This window comes from Triturus cristatus, chromosome 11, assembly GCF_964204655.1.
Source record: "Triturus cristatus chromosome 11, aTriCri1.1, whole genome shotgun sequence".
Taxonomy (NCBI): Eukaryota; Metazoa; Chordata; class Amphibia; order Caudata; family Salamandridae; genus Triturus; species Triturus cristatus.
In genome coordinates this window covers 152,103,229-152,127,053 of record NC_140594.1, presented here as the reverse complement: position 1 = coordinate 152,127,053, position 23,825 = coordinate 152,103,229, and the positions used below count along the sequence as shown (strand labels likewise).

General features: G+C 44.1%; 1 protein-coding gene across 8 annotated transcripts in view; it reads right to left on the bottom strand.

The window, feature by feature from the left end:
* The window catches only part of PITPNM2 (phosphatidylinositol transfer protein membrane associated 2), a 1,082,174-nt gene that overhangs the window by 61,735 nt on the left and 996,614 nt on the right, over positions 1-23,825 (bottom strand). For 5 of the 8 annotated variants that reach the window (XM_085633970.1, XM_085633974.1, XM_085633972.1 and 2 more), the window contains 3 exons: positions 22,783-22,983; positions 21,231-21,379; positions 19,579-19,695 (listed from right to left, as the gene is read on the bottom strand). In XM_085633970.1, coding sequence (XP_085490096.1) covers positions 19,579-19,695; positions 21,231-21,379; positions 22,783-22,983 — 467 coding nt within the window. The remainder of the gene's footprint in view (positions 1-19,578; positions 19,696-21,230; positions 21,380-22,782; positions 22,984-23,825) is intronic. The other 3 variants (XM_085633975.1, XM_085633977.1, XM_085633976.1) reach the window with 1 other exon arrangement.

Below are 23,825 nucleotides of genomic sequence, written 5' to 3'. Positions count from 1 at the left end.
GAATTTCAATCAACATGGTGGTTTTAACCTCTGACAGTAGTGGGAGAAAATGCAAGATCTTTAAACAGTCTTATTAAAGGAAGAGATATCAAAATGAAGTATTGAGGCCCAGTCACGATCAACCTCAGACTTGATTCCCAGTCACAGGCATCATGAAAGGCACAACAGGTACCTCCCTTGACTCCGATGAGAAAGCACAAAAAGCTTCGGACAGAGATTTATGATCTCACACACGTTTTCTAAAGCCATATGTAGGAAGCAGAGGACGCCTGTTGGGACAAGAATTTCTCCTGCATGGTGTATAGTTGTGACACTTTCCCTGTGTGCCCGAATGTGAATATCTGGTATTCTAATTTTCAAATTTTGGCCCCAGTCTCATGCTAATCTACCATGTGCATTAAGGCCTAGGCCTGCCCTTGACTTACAACCTGTCCTGCACCTAAAAGGACGCATCAAATGGACCCTCTCTAGTGACTAGAAGACCAAGCAGCTCTGTTACAGGTTCACACATGTAGCATGGTGGTGGCAGCATACCACAGTTTTAGTGGTTAGAGTAAGAAAAGGCCTTTTTACCTATGTCATGTGAATGGGAGGTTACTGACACTTTCACCTAAGGTTCAGCTGGTGATGGTGAATGCGAAATCATAGCATAGCACTGAGATCCTGTGTGCCTGGATGTGTACGTGTATGCAAGTGCAGTTTGGTGTGCATTACATGAGTAAATGAGAATGACTAAGGCCTGTTGGCTCCATTTTGGAAGCCCCTGGCCTGTTCATGCACAGAAGATGGTGGTTGATCTCCCAGGCAGTAGTGTTTTGCAGACATTCCTTAGACTGAAGGGAATGAACCTAGACACTGAAGTGGGTAAAGATGGGTCCTTTCTGATAGAGAGGGCTGGTGATTAGTCATAGTGAGTCTGCCATTTGGTTGATGTCAGGGATGGGACTGCAGCTTCTATTGTCAGAATGTTAAGGGTTCTTCAGAAAGGAAGCATCCTTTTGGCTCTCTTTCTCATCACTATCAAATGGGGCTGTTTATAGTGAGGTGCAGACTGCTCACAGCTATGTGTTCCCCAGTTGTGGGTGCCCCAACCTGGAGACAACCCTGCTGTGAAAAACATCACTCAAGACAAAGGATGGTGCTAGAAGATAGCCTGAGAAGGCTACATTAAAGGGGACTCAATCTAACCTATTTCTGTATAGACAAAGAATCCACATCCCTATTTGTCGCCTCTGTTTAAAGGTGGGAGCCGCTGACCCACTCTTGGTTCCAGTTTCTAGTTCAATCTGATCAAGAATACGGTGCTCCATAGAGTAGTAAGAGGAATCTGGTGCAATATGGTGTCTGCTTGACAGCCAGCTCCTCCAAGGTGAGGGACAATACCTGGAGTCTGATCTTGAGTAAGAACTGCCTGAATTGTCATTGGAACCCAAGAAGTTCTGTCTGAATGAAAAATAAAGGAGTGAGTCAATCCTGCAGGAGGAGCTGACCATTGGAAGGGCTACCAGCAACTGACCCTGGTGCACAAGTCTGTCCACCATGGAGAAAAAGACAAAGCATTGCACTGTAAACCTGGAAAGGAAAGTACTAGAAAGTGTCAGGGACTTTGATTACTTAGGGATCCGTCTAGCATACTCTGGCTCTTGGGCCCCACAGATCTTTAAAGCTTGCATCTGTAAAATTATAGAGCAGGGGCAATCCTTGGGTCTGCTAAAAAGGCCTCATGATCCCAGAGTCTTCATGCAATGGAGATCTACCAGACCCAAGCAAAGGTTGCAGCACCAAATGGTGCCGAATTATGGAGCTATTGCTCCAAGGGTATTTTGGGTACTAGTAAAAACAACTGTATCAGATCCCTTACTGGCCTAGAGCGGGGGATACCTCTGGTGCCTTTAGCACTGGACTTTCAAGTTCTCCCTGTTCTAGAGCTGGTTGCCTTAAGGCAGTTAGATCAGGTGCGTGTTTGGGCCACTTAAGAACTACGCCACTATATAGATTGCTATGAGTAAACTGCAATGTTCGAAGAAGATCAAGTATCTGGCCTATGTTAAAAAAACATGGTATGAGTTAGAACTAGCCAATTTCTGGGAATACCCATCATCTATCCCGGCTGCTGTGGGCGCAGTTGTCAAAGCTAGATTATGGGAGTAAATTGCTGCTCAACGTGAGCTGTCTAGCCAAACAGATGTTTTTTATGTCCCAAATCTATGCCTAGGGATGAGGCATTTCTAAATTACATCTGACATGTGTTTGCACATTCATAGTTTTTGCAGTTCAGGTATAGGACTCTCCCAATTACTGCTTACACTTAATCGTGGGTCTCTGTGAAGTCTGGGTCGACTTGGTGTCAATTATGCAGGCTTCTGAACGAAACAGAGGAACATTTGTTGCTTTTGTCAAAAATACACCAAACCCAGAGGAAGGTGGATTGCCCCCATGTCGGCTTTTAGTCCTAACCCATTGAATATATACCCGTAGGATCCTCAAAAGCGAATTCTCAACTGTGATTGTGGTGGCTGTATCCAAATTCTGCTATGTGGCCTGGATTATTAGGCACAATTTGTTAGCTCGACTTTGAAGCTTTCATGTGCACTGTTGCCAGTTACCGAGGTCTTTTAGCAAATATTAAGGCGGCCGATTACGATGCGGCTCGTAAAGGTTCCGACCTGTTCGGGTACCTTTCCGATCGCCTCATTACGATGGAGGCGGTCGGAAAGGAAGCCAGCCGGTCATTCTGTCTGGCTTCCGATGGGTTCAGCGAGCCCGTCCACCAGACCGGCCTGTAATCAATCTCAATGGCAGGTCTTTCCGCCCTTGAGATTACGATGACGGTTTCCGACAAGGTTTCCATGTCGACCTGTCTGACATAGAAACCAAGTCCGTAAACGTCTTTGGGGTCCCCAGCAGGACCCTCTTGTGTGTATGCCCTCCAGTTGGAAACCGAGGGGGCACCTATGGTGCCTTCCTGTTGATCCCTGCACCTAAGGTGCCTGCCACAAGGTGCGGGGATGAACCGCTCCTCCCATTTTACTATGGGAGCATGCATTATAGCCGGTTTATGGTCGGAATGCATGCTGCCACAGTAAAATGTAGGAATGCAACCGAACAGTGTTTGGTCGCATCCTGATGGGGGGGGGGTTGGGACCGCCGGCTGGGTGTCAGTCGGGCCCATGACCGACGCGATGTCAGGCAGAAGTGATTCCGCCCGACATCGTAATGGGGGCCTTTTTTTTTTAATTAGCTTTTTCGTTAACATACAGAACATTCCAGCAACAAAACAAGCCAGTTTTGACGTTACATCTTTCCTTAAAGATTTGTGCAGTCATGAATAAAAAATAAAGAAAAGATATACATTATCAAATTACATATTTGGTTGAGTACTCCGTGCATACAGCTTTTATAAAGCCTACATTAGTTATGTACCTTCGAGGGCCTTCAACAGTGTGTAATAAACCCGCAAGAATGCTACATCAAGACAGTCCGGTAAAATTTTAACAGATATACAATCTAGAGAGTTATACATATGCGTTCATAATTACCACTTATTAATGTATTTGAGGAACTAAGGAATCCCACCTGGTTCCCAATATCGCCATCCCCTAGTGTCAATTTGTAATGATAGTTCACCTATATCTACTCAGCTACGTCTTTCTGATTTTGTGCCCATTGCAGGAAAGGCTCCCAGATGTCACAAGGCCTGGAGGTGGGTGGCATGAGCTCCCAAAAAGTAGTTAGCTGTGTGTGCCCAAATGTTACAGCGGCTAGCCAGCCCCCAATCGATGGTAATCTCCTCCCACCCCAACACACCGCCACTTGTCTTTTGGCAAATAATAAAAGCAGAGCATGTAATTTACGTGTTTTTGGCAGAGTGTCTTTAACATACCCCAATAATCCTATTATGGGAGATGGCATATCGGATCTTCCGACTATTTGGTTCACTGAGGTAAAGATCTTAGTCCAGTAATCTGTAAGTGTCGGACACTCCCATGCCACGTGCAAGAACGTAGCAGGGGAAAAACCACATCGCCAGCATCTTTCATCTGCACGGAGCCCCATCCTGTGAAGACCAATAGGTGTTCTATAAAATCTGTGCAGAAATTTGAAATGCATTAGTCTTAACCTATAGTTGGGTGACAGCTCCGTGAGCTGCCCACAGCAGAATTTCCACTGGTCCTCGGTCATTGGGGTGGATAGTTCGTCGTTTAAGTGTTGCAGGGATTTGGGGCAGACTATGGGGGCCGAGTCCTGCATGTGCTTATAGATCTGAGTTACCAGTTTAAGAGGGGATGGCGAGCCTACTAAATTTTCCAGAGCGGGCAGCACCGGGGGAGCCCACGGGAAGTCACTGCTAAGAGCTCTACATGTCGCGCGAAATTTATGATACAAGAAAAGTTCGGAGAAGGACACTCCCCCGTCGCCGTCTGCTGAGGGGGGAGGTCTAAATGCATTGTCAGGAAACAAGTCAGCAAAGGTATGAAGATGCAACTTTTGTACAAGAGATTTGCCAATCCCATCTGCGACACATGGTAGCAGTGGGTTTTGAGTCAGTGATAACGACGGGGCATATAACACCGGGACACCTGCCCTTTTACGCAGCTCCTGCCACGCCCATCTCAGCGTGCCTGCGGTATCTATATCCACCTTTGGGCGGCAAGCTGGTTTACAAATAGCCACTTTGAGCGGGGTGGGCGCAACTGCGTCTTGCTCTACCGCCACGTGAGGTTGGAAGGGTGTCGGGTGTACCCAGAAATGTAAGTATTGGGCCTAAGCGGTAAGCGCATATAACCACATATCCGGAGCCCCCATGCCTCCTTGACGTAGTGGGAGTGTTAGCATGTCCCAGGATACCTTCGCTTCACCACCCGCCCACGCCAGCACGACAAGATGTGACTTGAGAGTGTTGAAAAAGTGCGACGTTAAATGAAGTGGAACATTCGCAAACAAGTACAAAAACTTGGGTAGGATGACCATTTTGACTAAGGCTAACCTGCCAGTCAGGGATAGGGGAAGCTTCGCCCATATTTTGACCTTTTCCTCCAGCCACACCATGGCTCTCCCATAGTTTAAATTCCAAATTTCCTGCACATCCCAGCTAATCCATATTCCCAAGTATTTTACTGCTTCTACTTCCCACTTCAGAGGGTACTCAGAAGCAACTCTCGGCGTGCTCTCTGTTAAGGGGAATACGACCGATTTTGACCAGTTCACAGATATCCCAGGAAGTCCCCCGAACCGTATAAATTCCCGCAAAACGGGGTCCAGATTGTCTTCCGGGTTCATAAGGTAAAGGGTTACGTCATCAGCATATAGCGATATCAAAAGACATCTGGAACTGAAACCTATACCTCTTGCCGTGTGATGCTGACGGATACACGCAGCTTGTGGTTCCATTGCTATTGCGAACAATAATGGGGAAAGGGGGCATCCCTGCCTCGTGCCCCGCGATATAGGGAATGGATCAGAAAGTAGCCCGTTCACCCTGATCCGAGCGCTGGGGGAAGTGTAGAGTAGCCGTATACTGTTAATAAAAAGCGGGCTGAACCCCATACGACCCAAGATGGTGAACAGATAAGGCCACTCAAGGGTGTGGAAAGCTTTCGTAGCGTCCAAAAACACTACTGCGGCATGGACGTCTGGATGCAAATAGTGCAATACTGAAAAAATGGTCCGTAGGATATGTGACGTTGATCTCCCCGGAATGAACCCTGACTGATCAGGAAGTGCAATCATGGGCAGCAATGGCTGCAGTCGATTAGCAATCAGTTTCGTGTATATTTTGACATCTACGTTTATCAGGGAGAGTGGCCTATAAGAGTCCAACTTAGTTTCTGGTTTACCGGGTTTTAGCAGAGTTATTATTATAGCCTCCCTCATAGTGGTGGGTAATATTCCCGTTTCCAGGGCTTCCCCGTACATCTCCAGTAATCTTGGCACCAATTCTTCTCCGTAAGTTTTATAAAAAGATGTGGTCAGACTGTCAAGGGGCAAGCTCTTAATAACCTGAGCGACATCTTCAGCAGTGTACGGGAGATCCATATACTTTCTGTGGTTGTCATTGAACCAGGCTAATGCAATCGAGTCCAGAAAGGACTGCATTCCCTCGGGGCAGTCTTCCTGTGTGGCCTTGTAGAGATGGGAATAAAAGTCAGAAAAGGCGGTCAAAATTTCCTCCTGTCCTCTAATCGTAATGTCTGTCTCAGTGTGTATTTCATGAATGAACGTTGTGGATCTGGGTGCCTTTATCATACCGGCCAGCGTACGACCCGGCCTGTCTCCCTCCCCATACCTCCTTGCCTCTGCATATTTTCCCAAAAATTTGACCTCCCGCTGCGCTTCTTCGGAGTAATCTAACAGTTTAGCTTTAAGCAAGCCAGTGATTGCTGGGTCCCCTGTTGCATATAATTCCTCCTCCAGCTCCTTTATATTAGCCTCTATAGAGGCTGGTGTTCCTCTTATTGCCTTTAAAACTCCTGCCTGCCTGGCAATGCATTTACCTCTAATTACCACTTTAAAAGCCTCCCAGAGTGAGGCTTCAGTATCCACCGAGCCGGTATTCAGATCAAAGTATTCGGTTATATCTGACCTAATTTCTTCTTTGAAAGCTTCATCTACGAGAACCTGAGGCGGGAGGTGCCAGGCAAAAGCGCTCTTTGGCAAGTTTGGGATCGCCAGCCTCAACATACATGGAGAGTGGTTCGACAGCGATCTAGGCATATGTGCAACATTTGTAGACCAAGTGGCGACATCTCGGGATACTAACCAGTAATCCAGTCGGGACCATGAACTGTGATGATCAGAAATGCAGGTGCCCTCCCTTAGCAGGGGATGCTTGTCGCGCCATATGTCAATAAGATCTCCATCAGCCACTATCGCCCCCAGGGCAGCACTGGCCGATGGGTGCAAGGTGCAGGCAGCTCCTCTCCTATCCAAGTTATCATCTAGGATAGCATTAAAGTCTCCTCCCCATAGCACAGTAGAACAGCCTGCTGTTCTGATTTTAAAATGTTATTAAAAAAATCTGGAGAGTCGACATTGGGGCCATAGACGGCCACAATAGTTAGAAGAATGCCACATAAAAGTCCCTGCACCAAGACATACCTGCTCTCAGGGTCGCCTTGTGTATACCTCTCCCGCCAGTCTAACCCCTTCTTAATCAGCACAGCTACCCCCCATGCATAACTGGAGTATACGGAAGACTATATATGTCCCCATCGGCTATGGCGAAGTCTCTGTGAGGGTGTTACATTCAGGTGTGTTTCCTGCAGTATGCATATGTCTACATTGTGGCGAGATAAATAGGCATGAACCAGTCTTGATTTTCTACCACAATTGAGCCCACGAACATTCCAAGTGAGGCAATTTAGAGTGTTAACAGTCATCTACAAGGTTTACTTTCTCTATTGCTGTGCATGCATCCACGACGTGATACTTCAACCAATTATGACATAGTTTCGCCCCCAAAGCACACCCTGTACTGGCAATAAACAATAACATAAACCCTACCCCCTTCCCTCCACCCACTCCAACCCCCCAAACAGGTTGTAGTATACCCACCCTAAAAGAACAAGAACATACAAAAAAAAAGCATGGCAATCGGGATCCTTCCCATGAGGGCGCAGCAACACTGGCGTACTACCTTGCTTTGTACAAGGTGGCCGGGAATACTGCAGGTGAGGTTATCCACACAGAACCACAACTGCACTAAGTGAACTTAACCAATGATAAAAAGAGCTGCAGAACAATTTGCAGGATCTCACTCAGTAATTCACAAGACTCCCATCTGTACGGTGCAATCTGCTAGAACATGGACCATACTATACCCATATTAGTCATTGCCACTTAAGTGAGCTCCCGCTGTCCCATCATCTTCCCGATGCCCCTTCTTCTTCCCACCGACATGTTTAGCAAATTTAAGTGCAGATTTTGCATCTGTGAAAAAGTGGGAGGTTCCATCTATAGACACCTTTAGCTTCGCTGGGTACAACAGTGAGTACGGGGTTTGTGCCTGCAGTAGGATCCGCTTTGCCTGAATAAATTCAGGTTGCGCCGCCTGCACCGTCGGGGTGAAATCAGGGTAAAAGGAGATGGCGTTTCCTTTGTGTGTAATCTTGCCTTTCTCCCTTGCCATCCTGAGAACAAGGTCCCTGTCCTGATAATTTAGGAGCTTTGCTATGATGGGTCTGGGCAGTGCACCAACATGAGGCCTCTGTCCCAGCCTCCTGTGGGCTCTTTCTACCACAAAGACTGGGGAAAGGTGAGGATCAAACAGATCGTTCAGCAGCTCCGTTACGTAAGTCTCCATTTTAGAAATGGCCGTCGTTTCCAGAATCCCTGTGATGCGAAGATTGCTGCTACGCGACCTCGCTTCTAAATCCTAATTTTTAGCTCTGATGACGCCCAGTAGTTTATCCATGTGGAGCAGCTGCTCCTTTGTCTCAACTTGGAACTCATGATACTCCGTGTGACGATTTTCAAGGGCATCCAAGTGTGTCTCGTGCGTCAACACCTGCGACCTGACTGAATCCAGCTGCGCAGTTAAATTGTCCAGCTTAGTGTCTATGGTACGAACGCTGGATCTCATCTCCAACATGAGTGATCTCAGGTCCTCCCCCTGATCCTCCGCATGTGAGTCATGTGGGCCCTCAGCCTGTGAATCATGTTCCAAGTCTGCATGGCGAATGGAGCGCTTATTATCGAAGTTTAGTTTTGGTTGTTTGGCGTCTTGTTTGCCCATGATTGTATTGGTGCTGTGAGCTTAGACAAAAGGCCCAGAACAGAATCAGGCCGTCGATGCAATAGGCAACCATCCGTCCCCTATGCCGCCAAAGCGCAATAGTACTCCGATGGCGCTCCGACAGTGCCTGTTGTCTCAGTGACTTGCTCTATTCGCCACTAGTTCGCCAAATCCGCCTGGGACAGATCCCCGCCCTCCATATTGAATCGAGCGGCGCAGTTCCACACAACAAGCAGCCAAGCGTTCATGACAATATCTCCCAGGTTTAGCAGGGCAACTTCGCTCTTAAAACTTCTCGGTGTTCACTAGGCCCTCGGGTCCGTCATTCTCGGCTAAAGTGGGTCCAGCAACTACAGGGGGCACTCCACCGTCGCATCAGGCACTTTCCCCAATCCTTCATGAGTACCCCCCTATGTTACAGAGTCCCCGCGCAACAATCAATGCCGCCGTAGGGATCGCTGCGCCCCTGCACAGCACTTGATAGTTCTCTGGCAATGCACCCCTGCAGGGCCACCACAGATCAGGCAGGCAGTCACTCCCAACTCCCTCTCCTTAGACAGGACAGCCCAGGCGCTATGAGCAGTAAGGCCCTCGCCTCCACAGAGTTCAACAGAGCCGGTTACAAAGAATCCAACATGGCGGCCAAGGGGTTACTCACAAGGTTATGGTGAATGTCCAGGTGCTCCTGTGTTAGTGTGGGGGCACATTAGCAGCGCACAGTCCTCCGCAGCCCCCCCCCCCGCGCGGGAACGATCCGCATCAGCGACATCCATTTCAAGGCTGTAATGGCCTCCAGCAGCGCAAGGTCCGCCGGCAGCCGCGGGTGTCTCCGATGTCGCACCCGGGTTCCGTGTGTCCCAGAGCCTCAGAGGACCGCCACCAGCTGATCGCCCCGGCCGCTTCACAGTCGGGTGGGCTCTCGGCAGACCCGCAACCTCCGCCTCTAAATCACTGCACTGCAGCAACCGGCACCGCCAACGGGAGACAGCGGGAGCCCAGCGCGCCGGGCCCGCGCCGCAGCATCAGCAGCGGCCTCGATTTCCGCCCCTCCCGCCTACGGCTCCACCAGGGCACAGCTAATTTTCCTCACCCGAGACACTTGTCGTTTGTCCCGGCTCTGGCTCGAAGGTAGAGCTTCGGATTTCCACCGACGGAGCCCCTGCACTACCAGCTCAGCATGTGGTAGGTTCCGGCGGTCAAATACCCACCCGGGGTGTAGGATAATTGAAGGATTTTCTCCCGGCAAGCGGAGCGTGCTCAGAAAGTGGCCATTCTGCTGCGCTCGTAATGGGGGCCTTAGGGTTTTATTCATGTAATGTTGGAATTACTAGGTCTTATTTATTTATTTTGATTAATTGTTATTGATTTTAATGATATATTCTTGCTACTTATTTTACGTTTTGATGATGTAATGCATATTTCTGATCTGTGAAAAAACTTGGAAAGCATTAATTATTCCCACTGCTAACTAAGCAACGCTGGAGAAAGCATTGGACTCATGAGGGGTCATATTTATGTTTCCTCTTGACACTAAGAAACATTGAGAAAAGCATTGCAATCTGGGGGTCACAATAATTGTAAGGGGGATGTGAGGTGGAGGAATCAGATTTACTATTCCCACTCCAAACTAAGGGCCTGATAGGGATGGCTGTTGGACCGCCACCGACAAGCTGTCAGTGACAGTCCAACCACCATCCAGCATAACGGTCAGACCGCTGCATTAGGATGCAGTTGGTCTAACTGCCTTGGTTGTAGAGACCAACCAACGCATCCAACAGGCATAAGGAGCCCTTTGGGCCGTCGGTCGTATTGCAATCCCTACAACAGGGGCAGTGCCTGTGCAGGCACCACAGTAGGGATTACAATGTACCTTCCTGACAGCCTTTCCATGGCGGTCTGACCACCATGGAAAGGCTACCAGAAAGGGACTTTGAGGGCCCCAGAGGGCCTCCGCAATGAGGCTCGGGGGGCACTTGTGGTGCTCCCCCTAAAACATCCATTTCCAGTGTGCCAGGCAGCACATGGTGCCTGGCACATGGGGCATGGATGTTTAAAACATCCCCATTTCCACTGTGGCCCTTTCCCAGGCCGCAGCACAAGCCATAATGGAAAAAGGGATGTTCCTGACCACCTACACAACGGTCGCATCTTAATTTGGCGGGTGGAACTTTCGACTACCTGTCGGTTGGTTTCCAACCCGCTGCGATGGCTGTCGAATGCTTGTCTGACCGCCATGGTAATTAGACCCTACGAACATTGGAAAAAGTGTTGTACTTAGGACAGGTAAAATGTACTGTTCACCCTCCAAATAAACACAAAATAAAAAGATTTAATGTTTTAAAAGTTAAATTATTTCAGTAATTATCAAAAGAATTAATTTTTTTACTTTGAATTTAAAAAAAGTAAAAAAGTAATATATAAACTATATATTCAAATAGACAATAATTAAATTCCTAAACTTTATTTTTCTAAATAAATTAAATTAAATGATTTTAATTAAAAATAATATTCATTCTTCAAATTGAAAACACTAAACACCAAAAACCACTACAAACCCCAGTGCCATCGAAAATAAATATATTTTGCATAATTAAAAAATGTTATACTAATTTATAAGATGTAAACAAGTAAAACAATGTAAAACATTATTTTAAAACACTTCTCACCAAAAGCCTCTATAAAGCCCATATCCTGACAAATACATAACATTAAACTAAACTACAAAAAATATTGAAAGGTATCTAAACATAAAACAAAATATTATTTTTTGAAAATGTAATAAATAAAAAGAAAACATAACTCACCCGCATCCCATGAAACTTAACAACCCAAACATCAGAATACAAACAAAAAGTACTCATTTTTTAAATTACTAATTTTACAATTAGAATACAATATTAAATTTTTAATTACATTTAACAACATTATATTAAAATACTCACCATCCAAAACACCTAAAAATCTCAACATCCTGAAAAAATAACATTAAACTGAAAACATATATTTCTTTAAAAACAATACAAAAATAAATTCAAACTAAATTAAAATATGTATATCATTTGAAACACTTCAACCCAAAATGATAATTTGTACAATTTTTATTTTAAACATTTAAATAAAAATCTTTTAATACAAAACCCCATTTAAAAAAATCCCATCTAAAAGAAAGAACATTTTAGAGAAAATAATACATTAAACATTAATAACTTATAAAACACTTAAAAAGAATATTAAACGCCGCTATATTTAAGTGATAAATATATACAACTTCAATAATACTGTTAAATGTAAAACAACAATACACTTGCCAACAATATTTCATGCTTCAACATAATGGTACCAACAATATTATGACATAAATATTAAGTACCAGAGATAGGCCGACATCAATATTAAGGATCTACACTATTTGCCCTCTCCTCAGCTTAAGATACTGTAGATCATAAAACGCCTCTTAAAAACTGGGTGTGGATTATCAAAACAGACTTTTGGGGCCAATCATTCTTAATAAATTGCAACCAGGGGTTAAAAATTTGAACCACCACCTCAAAAGTGAAGACAAGCTCATGTGGGGGTTCAACAGTGTTCTCCACTGTCTCCCCGTCTCTTCAACATAAGACAGCTGGTGCAGATGATTTCTCAATACTACATATAGATCCAAATTTATGATGATGCCATACAGCTCCATTTAGTTGGGCAACCACAAAGATCATCACAAAAATTTGATTATCTGAATAACATGTACATGACAAGATCAAATACCAAAAAACTAATAGTTGCAGAACCTTACCTTTCAAGTGGCCAGAGGAATTCGGAGCCATCCCTACTAAAGCAGTAAAAATTCCTAAGTGCATTTGGACTCTTCTTTGGCTACCAAATCACAACAGTGGTAAGAAGTAAACATTTCTGCCCTATGCTGCTGATTCTCCAATTACCAAACTGCGCCAAATTGACCAAGGCCTTCAATATGTTAAGGTTGGACTGATGCAAACCTGTCTGTGCTGCGACACATGGTCTCCCACCACCTTGGTGCTCTACGCCCTTATCTGCTACAGGTGGCACTAAATTCTCTCTATGGTTTTCAAAACCAAGGGTTTGTACTTACTTGACTCTTTTTCTGACCAATACACAAAGGTCGAACACTGAGCTCAAGCAAAGCAAACCTTTTCATCCAGGTCAGATTCAAATCGCAAATCACACGGAGGCAGGTTGTTTGGTGTATTGAGTGCCCAGTTCTGGAATGGACTGCACTTAGATCTTTGGAACCAAGCAAATCTGACTGCCCTCAAGAAAAAAACCAGTTAACAAGCCTTTCAAAAGGTCTACTCTTATCAGGAGACCAGTTGCACTACCTCTTCTCCTAAAAGGCGATATGGTCCCACAAAGTGCACTGCAAGTCTTGGACCTCAATTTCCACATGAGACCATAACTCTATAAGAAACAATTTAATTGGGCATACAAGGGACTGTGCAACAAAAGAATGAGCCATCGTTCATGTGTCAAAGGCTACAAAGTGGCTCTAGGTCACAACCTAAAATTACAAAGCAAAACAAACAAACAAAAATTAGATGGATAAAAAACTTGCACTACAATGGAAAAGGGCCAAGTGAGGACCTGGGTAAACAGGATCAGATTATCTAATACTGTCTTGTGAAAAATCACAATTGTTGTGTTCCATTTTTTTTGGGGTGCTAACCCTGCTCGTACTGCTACTTGTACACAGTCCTATTACACACGTTTTATTCCAGGACTCTTCAATTTTACGTCATGCCCTTTGCAGCCATATACCAAGTGGCACCTCGCTACTGGAGTACAGGCTCCCCGAGGCTCAAACCATGACAGGTGACCTGGGAAGGGGAGGGATCTCCCGTATTTACCACTCCCTAACAAACAACACTCCAAACACATTAGATCAACTTAGGAACTGATGGGAGGGATGGATTGGGCTCCTTCAGGAGGAAGACTGGAGAGATGCACTGATGGCACTCAAAACAGTCACCACTTCTGCCAGACTCCGCCTGATCCAATTGTACTACCTGCATGCTGCATACCTAACACCAAAACGCCTTCATGACGTGGGTCTGAGACTAAATGCATTATGTATGCACTGGGAACAGGACCAAGCAGACTTCTACAGTATGGTATGGTCCAGCCCCACTATAACACGAAATTGGGATTCCATCGAAAAGGAACTCTCAGAGGGTCTGGGCTGGGAGGTCCCACATAATCAGTTAAATGGGCTACTGGGAATCACGGATGGGCTAGAAGGCTCCAGATCTGACAAGTTGTTTCTAAACACTGCTATGGTAGTGGCCAAGAGGACATTGCAGCTAACTGGTCAAACCCTGTCCCACCCAATATAACGAGAAGATGGCGCAGGGGGGTGGACTGGTGTGCCACACAAGAGAAGTCTCTGTATGAGGCCAGAGGGTACCCAACGAAATACCACAAAGTCTGGGGCAAATGGTTGGGGCAGATAGAATAGCAGCACCCCACCATAGGAAGTATAAGCAGGGTGCGAGGTTTGATGGGACTATGTATTGTTGGTGCATTTTCTCTATCTGTCACATGAAGATATTCTACAACTGCTGTAACATACTGCATTTGATTACTGCTGGTTTATTTTGTTTAAAATCAATACAATTGATTATCAATTTTTTTTTGAAACTTAATATCTTGTAAATTATATAAAAATACTTCAAGAACAAACTTAAAACTTTTTTCCTGATAACTGACCTTAAATCTAGTCAATCTCAGTTTGAGTTCCACATGGAGCATCCTCTTCATACTCAAAGGGCTCATCAACTCCATGGTAAAAAAATCTCTCTTCAAGCTATGTTGGTCCCAGCTCCTTGAAATACACCATTATGACTCCCTTTTAAAGAAACTGGTGGCTTTCACATAGATCTTGACTAAATACTCTCCAATATTTAACCTATGCAACTCCAGTGAAATAATGGAAAGGGAGGCAATGAGTCAGTTACAAGATAGGAGGGACAATGCCATCTTTTTACGATCATCAGTCAGTATGCATGTCATTGAGAGACACTGAATCCACCCTAATTAGCATTTGAGAAAAGGACATCATTGCCTTGGATAAAGTTGATCCCTGACTTCTCTGACTCAATACAGTTGCCCACGGGATACTGCTGCGAAAACTAAAAGAATGGGCCGGAGTATCTGAACCAGCCTTGAAGTAGATTTGAGCCTTCATACACAACTACATCCAAAACATACTGATTGGATCAGTGGAATTATTTTTAAGCATTGTGTAGTAGAGCTAGTCACACGGCCCAGCTTTACCCTGCTTACTGATAAACATCTATATGTACTCTCTAAAGCTCCTTAAAATATGCCAGGTGAATTTCCAAACTTCCAACAACCTGCAAATCTACTTTTGAAAACGAGCAAAAGAATAAAGCCAACATCCCATCATGATTGGACACATTTCCTGGAATAAAATGGTTTCCTTTCCATGAATGAAGCAAGGACTGCTTTCTCAATTTGCATCCAAACCTGGGAAAACCTCCATCCTTATTGCTTACAGCGACGCACTTGCAAGTTGTATTGCATTATGAGCGCTTGTTCGCTTCACAAGTCAAGAAAGTGGTCAAGGGTGTCAACCTGCAATACTCCTATTGCTCTAAAGTGACAACAGAATGGGCCTGTCTAGAGCCCCAGATTACGTCTTTGGCTATGGCACTACAATAGGCTAACAAAGAAACTCATCATCAGGTTGCAGAGGTTAGAAAGCAAGAGGACAAAATGTGCTTGAACTTACTAAAGCGCAAAGACAAACAAAACAGCATTTCAAGACCTGTACTGGCTCCTGGTGGATATAAGAATTTCAGTCACAGTTCTTTGGATGGTACATAAAGCCTACTGAGGCAAAGGGCCAGAATAGTTGCAGAAAAAGGCGCCTGACAATGAATCTGTAATGTATGTAAACATCTCTGATCAGTCAATGCACCTTCAAGAGGACACGCCACATAGTAACGTCCCTACGTGCTTAGTGTCCCAGGAATACCTTGTAAGCAAGCCTAAAAGCGTAAGATGATACACATACAATTAGGAAAATACCCCAAACTGAACAATTAAATATTGCCTTTATCTGTTCTGCACACAGGTCAGGGGATCGAAGAAAGTATTTAACTTCCCTCACTCCTCTACCACAAAGACCTTGTAATCAAAACAAGCATTAGCAAAAACAATAGGTCTCACCTGTGGAAGAGCTATTGACTTTCCCAATGTGTTTTAGCCATGTTTTATAACAGCATTGCAGCTAGAGTGGAGTGTCGTAAACTGGAGTGGAGTAGAGTGTTGTAGAGTGGAGTGGTACAGAGTGGATTGTTGCAAACTGAAGTGTCACAGAGTGGAGTGTTCTGGAGTAGAGTGGAGTGTTCTGGAATACAGTAGAGTGTTGTAGAGTAGAATGGAGTGTGGTGGAGAGTGGCGGGCGTAAAGTGGCAAAAAGTAGGGTGGCTAGAGTGGGGTCGTGTAGAGTGGAGTAGTGTGTCATACAGTGGAGTGGCGTAGAAGGACTTGAGTGGAGAAGAGTGGCATAGAGAGGAGTGACATGTAGAGCGGCCTAGAGTTAAGTGGTATAGATTGTCATACATTAGAGTGGCGTTGAGTGTTGTAGAGTAGAGTGGCGTTGAGTACAGTGGCGTAGAGTGAAGTGACACAGAGTGGCGTAGAATGGAGTGGCATAGAGCGTAGTAGAGAATAGTGGGATGGAGTGGAGTGTCGTAGAATTATGTTATGTTATGTTATCAAAAACTTATAAAAGCGCACGGTCACCAAAAGGTTTCATGGCGCTAAACTTGGGTCATGCTACGGCGCAGGGACTCAAGCATAAGCTTGCTCAAACAGCCAAGTTTTGAGCGCCTTTCTGAATCCCAACAGATTATTGCACATCCTGATTGCTAGAGGCAAAGCATTCCAAAATTTAGGGGCGAGGTAGTAGAACCTACACCCTCCTTGACGTTTGCGTTTAAAGGTAGGGATAGTCAATAGATGGAGATGAGCAGAGCGTAAATTTCGCAGTGGGACATGCTTTGCAATCATGCAACTAATGAATTTAGGACTCCTGCCATGCAGTGCTTTAAAGATCAAGCAACCTGTCTTAAAAGCTGCACGTTGGGCAATTGGAAGCCAATGAAGTTTAGATAGCCAAGGTCTAGCGGATTGCCATTTAGGTTGTTTATAAATTAATCTTGCGGCCTGATTCTGCACTAATTGAAGACGTTTAAGCAAAAACAGGAGAAAACCAAGATAAATGGAGTTAGAGAAGTCAAGACGTGAAAGGACCAAGGCGATCACAGCTTGTATAAGTGCTGAGTGAGACAGCAAGTGGGCGATCTTACGGATTTTACGCAGTTGAAAGAAACAAGAAGAGACCACTGCCCCGACTTGTCCTTTGAGTGACAGATCAGCGTTAATGGTGACCCCCAGACTCTTCACAGCGGATGAAGAGGTGGGGGAAACACCTAATTCTGTCGGTCAGTAATGATGGCCCCACAAGATCTCACTCTTCCCAGGCAAAACTAATTCCGTCTTGCCCGGGTTGAGTTTGAGATGATTGAGGTCCATCCAGCGCTGGATGTGAAGCATGGTGGCTTGAAATTCAACAGCCGAGTCAGGGGAGTCCAAGGTAAAGACAAGCTGAAGATCGTCAGCGTAGTTAAAGGTCGTTACCTTTCTATCCTTTAATGAGTGAATCAGGGGCCTTAGATAGAGGTTGAAAAGGAGTGGGGACAGGGACAAGCCTTGTGGCACCCCGCATGTGGTGGCAAGCTTAGAGTTGAATGTTGTTGCATTGAGTGGGGTGGCACAGAGTGGAGTAGAATGAAGTGGCGTAGAGTGGAGTGTTATAAAGTGGCGTAGAGTAGTGTGCCCTAGAATGAAGTGCCGTAAAGTAGAGTAGAGTGGTGTAGAGCGCCGTAAAGTAGAGTGTCCTAGAGTGTTGGGGAAGGGTGTAGAGTGGCATTGAGTGGAGTAGAGTGAAATGGCATAAAGTGGAGTATGCATGTGTGCTACTGCACTGCCATTACAGACAACACATTTTCAATTGAAATTACCTTTGCATTTGCGTAGACATACAGTTTTACTGATAAAACTGTACAGCCCACAAAGGATAATGTGTGGAAATGGCATCACCTAGGGTACTGATTTGTTTTGATCGTATTAAAATATGTTTCCAGACACTTCAGAATTACAAAAAAAAGTGCTTCATCTGTGCTTTCCTAATTCTGATATATTCTGAAATATTTGCAGTTTATTTACAGACATTTTCCATCTTGTTGAGTGCCAGAAAAAAGCCTTTTGTTTCACACACCTAGACCATTAGATAAATCCTCTCACTTTGAAGTCAGAAAAAGAAAAGTAAACACCAATCTCCCTCGTAAAACAGAACCAGACCTTTGACCTCTGTCTTTGAATGCGCAGCAAATGGGACAAGATGAGAACAAAATTTAAAGGCCTCTTTATAGAAAGCGAGAACTCGTGGAAGAATACAGTTAACAGGCTATGCTCCACGGGAGGAGAAAAGACAAGCTGGACAGCCGAAAATAAATAAAGCCAGCAAATAGAAAGCAAGCAAATGTGAGTTACAAACCACAAAGCCTATGGTAAGCAATGGGCAGAATGCATTGTTGGGTCAGCTTTCTGAACATGCCCAAGAAGCCTTTAGCAACCAGACAGCACATGGCTTCGACCTCAAAAAAACAGGTATATGAAGTGATTGCAAGGCGACACTCAAAGATCCACAAAGCAAGCAAAAAGATAAAATAATTATCAAGTCCAATATGAAACTTTTAGCAGGAGCACATGGCCATAAAACATGCATCACTCCCCATACCACCCGTAATGTGTACACTGAGAATCAAACAAAGGCCAGAAAAAGTGTATTCTAATTTGAATCCCAGTAACAATAATGGTGGGGCAACAGAATACCCTTAAATATTGGCCCCATGTGGGGTAGGGAAGGGTGTCATAACCTTGGGTGACAAGTATCCATGTTTCAGCCTTGACTGGAGACTTGGGCCTTAATTAAAGTTCGTACAAGTGGAGAAGTGTGGCTCAATGATTAGAGCGGCAGACCCTGATGCAGAGGTCTAGCCCGGGACCAGGGTTCAATTCCCCGCCTTGGCGGGTCTTGGGCTCAAAAATTCCACGGACCTGATAATTCTCGCCTCGGTGCCCATTCCAATCATGGAGTCCCACTCTGTAACTCTGGGCAATAGCTTGCTTAATCTCCACAACGGCCCCCACAACGCTAAGGATGCCTGGCCTCCACCTTGGGGGTGCCCAGGAGTGGACGCCTCACAGGGAAAACCAGGATGGGTTCCACAGCGGTATTCGTACAAGCGCCTTGAGACCCTTGCGGGTGAGTAGTGCGCTATACAAGTATCAAATTTTATTTACATTTACTAGTGCATTGTACCCTGTGGCATTTCTAATACGGCGGATGGGATTTCTGCCACTTTTGGAATACAGTATCCTGTCCCTCCGAAATATAATTCAGGCCCTTGCTAGGCCGCAGAAAAGAAAGCCAACCGTGGTGTACAGTAACAGGATAGTGCTCAGGGTTGCGAAATCATATATAGACTACCACTTTTGAGTTTTAGTACCTCTCAACAAAAAACGGAGAACCCAACGTGTTGTAGATTCATAGGTGTGGGCCCATTCAGAACACGTTGTGTGGGAGAAATCAATTGTATAATGCAGCAGCTGCATAATCGGAAAGTAAATATTGTCATATAAACTACAGCTATAAATGAAAATACTAGTTGAAAAAAGTTCAAAACCGATCATATCATTGTGTGAAAGAAAACTATCATTACCCTTAGTTTAACATGTGTCCTCTTGCGTAGCCATTTCTCCCTTGGTTTTGAAGGACTGAACACTGAGACTTCTTTCCCAACTAGCTCCAGTATACTTGAACTCTCGTGTCTCATTACCTAAGCAAAGGAGGCAAGCAGTGACATTCAAAAAGTGAGTACAACACTGCTATTACCCCTATCAACCTTATTATCTTTAGTTCATCTGACTTAATGTACAATTGCTTTGCAGTTTCGAAGACAGTCTTATGATTATCATTCAACAAATTTAGCATGAAATACATCGAAAGGGCATCTGTTGCAAATGCCATGAAAATGTCTAATTCTGGACACAGCAAAGAAAATAATTGTATACGGAAAGATGTGCAGTGAACACACAGGGCCCAACTCACAAATAGTCTCCGCAGTCGTTACAGAGGCTCCACACCACAGTTTCTTATTGTGGAGATCCCACCACGAGTGTGGAGCCTCTGCCACGACTGCGGAGGCGCTTTGTGAATCGGGTGCATAGATTTGATGAATAAAGAATAGCATTAAATATTTCACAAAATTATCATAATTGCAAAGAGCTTCACAGACATTGCAAACTAAATTGTGCTGTGGGTTTGCATGCTTCTCGGCTGGACTAGGTTTAACTGTTCGCGTCCACTCCTTTTTTACTTGTAGCATAGTTGTGTTTAGGGAAGCCAGTGCTGCAAATTCTGGCTGTTGAGGGAAAGGGAGGCAATCCTTAAGCAGCAAACAACAGTATTTCTAAGAGAAGGTTAGACAACATGGGGCAGCGGCCCTAGCACCAGACAAAACATGAACGGTAGTGCAAGAACCATATGAACGAAAGTCACAATTGATATCACATTCCCTGCCTCTAAGCAAATAAAAACACCCCACGTTGCCTACCACTGTAACCATAGCACACTAATCCTCTTCTGAGCATACCAATTCTTCACTGGTGTTCATATTGGAACAGGTGCCACATGCTAAAGCAGCAAGAATCAATCTAGTTGCTTTTCTATCTCACTGTTAAAGAAAGATTACTGACAACAATTACAGCAGCCTGTGTCCTCTCTGTTTGTGTTTCTGTTACTTGTTGGGGACTCCATACCTCTCCAACCCTCTCTGTTGCTTTCTTACAGAGGACAAGTGGGTAACTGGGCTGCCACTGCACCATCCAACATTGTTACAAACCCACATGTACATGAAAGAGGAGAGTATGCTTGGTGGCAGCTCAGTTTACATCTCCAATCACATAATGCAAGGTCAAGGCAGCTGCCACTTGCTGTGAAACTTTCCATGCAATTTGCTCAGGTAACATCTCTGCATGCCAAAATACAATGATCATGCCTTTGTGAATCAAGATCATATTTTGCTTGTAGTATGTGATGCTTTTTACCGGTATATTTATTTTATGTACAGAAATCGTGTTTTTAAAGATATATTAAGGGATCAACCAGATCTTCCATTGCCCCATGTATGCAGGGGCTTGAAAGCGATTAAAGATCAATGTCTGCAGTTGAACTTCAGGTTATGTATTCGATTCCGATTATCAAACACGTCATAGAAGAAACAAGACAAAGACCATGCTAAGAAGTTGTTTGCAACCTTGTTTAAGTATCTTAAAGCAATAAGTATAATAAACATATACAAGGTCGTAGTACCTGTCGTAACAGGAAGGAGACTACATCCGTTGACTCCCAGTAGCTGGCATGGAAGAGATGTGGTAAGGCAATGGTGGGGAAGGCAGTGAGAGCATCTGGGCAGTACAGGGCATAATCGATTCTTTTCGCACCCCACCATCGGGCAGCAACTATCAGAGCAAAATACTTTGTTAGACAACACGTACATTAGCAGTGTTACTCTCTGTCTATTGCCTGGCTTCTAATTCAGTTTTTGAAGAAGATTGTCTAGATCCTGCTGCTTTTGATTTTAAATTTGAATGAAAGCAAATTTTCCAATTAGCCAAATGACTTTAAAACTAACCAAAGTGATTTTTTACTAAACCTGAAAGTGACAGGCACTCTAACTCTTGGTTCACATACTGTAAGTCAAGATACACAAAGTGAGACCAATCCGTGTTGAACGTGTCCCAGCTTAGGCACGTTACTGACCAAGCGCTACAGTAAGTACAAAACGGAAACTGACAAAATAATGGGGGAAATTGCATGCAAAACATTTCTCATACTTATACGTACATTTTGGGATCATTATTTCACAAAATAGAGAACCACTGACATAACAAATAAATTGACTTTTTAAGTACCATCAAAATAAAGCATGACAGGGTGAATTTGCATATCCTAAAAAGGAACAATTATTTTAAAATACAAACAATGTTAGTTTTAGTCAGCTTTATGGTCCATTGCCAGCAGCTGTGAGATGTCTGAAATTCTGAGGAAAAAGGGATTAAAAAATGAGCAAATATTAGTAGGAGAAGGAAAATGAAAACAGACCTTTATACACGTGAAAGCTGGGATTTGGCACAGAGAATTTTTAAATGTCTGGCTCCTTTTTTTTTGCTAGAATCTAATTTCCATTCAGAGAGAGGACCAATTCACAAAATTAACAATTGCCATTTCGTCTAGGAAATGGAGTGAATTTATGAAAAATAATTTAATTGATTAAGCATATATTATGAAGAGCAGCTCAATTGATTTTACCTTTAAAGAAGGAGAAAGTGAAATGGTAGACAAACGTAAGGTGAAACAGCAAACTTTAGTATGTTTGTGTGAGCGTAGGTTGTCGAGTGGAAACAGACTGTCTTGTGCAATTACTTCTACATGCTAGGCAGACAATCAGTTTAGCTTTCCATCCCTCTCTCACCGGCTTAGTCAGGAAGTAAAATCCCAGCTTTGTGTGGCTCATGCAATCATCCACCCTGGTTAATTTCAGGCTGTTAGCAAGAAGCACCAGACCGCGATACAGTGGATTTATAGCAGGCAACAGATGCCCTTTTCCACACAGTGGGTTCTTGGCAGACACGGCAAAGAAAACAAGCTTATCTTAAACTGCTTTAATCTTAATGAGCAGAGAATTATACACAAAACAAAAACAAGAATTTAATGAGCTACAGTGCAGGATCTGCCGACAGAGCAGAAGCAATGAGAGAAAGATGGCAGACGCCAGGCTTGTTGCTGGAGACGGTTATTGGTGCTGAGCGATGTGGTCGCTGCCATGTTAATCAGAGGCGTATCTTATGCATCTCAGGAATACCTTTATTAACGTCCAGGTCTGCAATTAGCGCCAGCCTTCCCTGGCTAGGTGCTGTCTCGAGCCGCCTCTTTTTGTAATTTTCGGTTAGGTCTGTCCTATGTTTTTTAGGTGATGATCTTTTGGGGAGAGATTTGTTATGTGGGAGAGCAAGGTGGGATAGCAGGCTTAGCCTTTTTGAGTGATTGGGATGCATTTGTTTTTCTAGGGAACAAAGCAGACACACTACATTAGGAGCACAAACATGCAAATAAAAATCTGATATATTTTTGAACATCAAAAAGGAAATAAGGTTATACAGAAATGATTAATACACAAGCAAAAACATCACACTTGGAATGATTTATTTGTACTATAACTATGTTATCACTTTGCACAAGTCATGCTTTAATGTTGACGTGGAGGAGGGATATGAAAAATGCACAATACATGACAACATAACAAATAACAATAATGTTGATTGTTTACATTCCAAGAAAAACAGATAAGGAGGTGGTATTAGGCATAGGGAAGGCGCAAAGAAAACATTCACTAGCCATAGGAAGAGTCATACTATTTGGGGATGGTGCAATAAGGAGGCGAGAACCACCGACTACTCCTAATCTGCAGCCAAGGCTGCAACAAGAAACAAAGCAAACAATCCTTAGCACACGTCAATCATATATAAAGTCCAGTTCAGTCAGTCGAGTTACAAGATACAGTACAGGTCAATCAATCCACAAAAGACAGCAGGTTTTTCTTGGTATTCTTCACTCTTTAATCCATGTGGTGATTCATTATTTTTCGGTAGCTACTAGACGTAGCTGGTCCAAAAGTCCAATGTACAAAGCCCGAAACCAACACGTGTTTCGTCGCTTTTACTTTTATGTACATGCGACTTTTTCAAGGCTGAAAAGGTAAACGTCATGAAGTTGGCAAATGAATTAGGTTCCAAAAAAGTAGCAAGAAGTGCGATGTGGCAGAACAGCAATTAAAAAGAAACAGCAGAGTCCGTGTACAGCTCAACAATAAGCATTCAGCACAATATGAAAAGATCTTATTTTTAC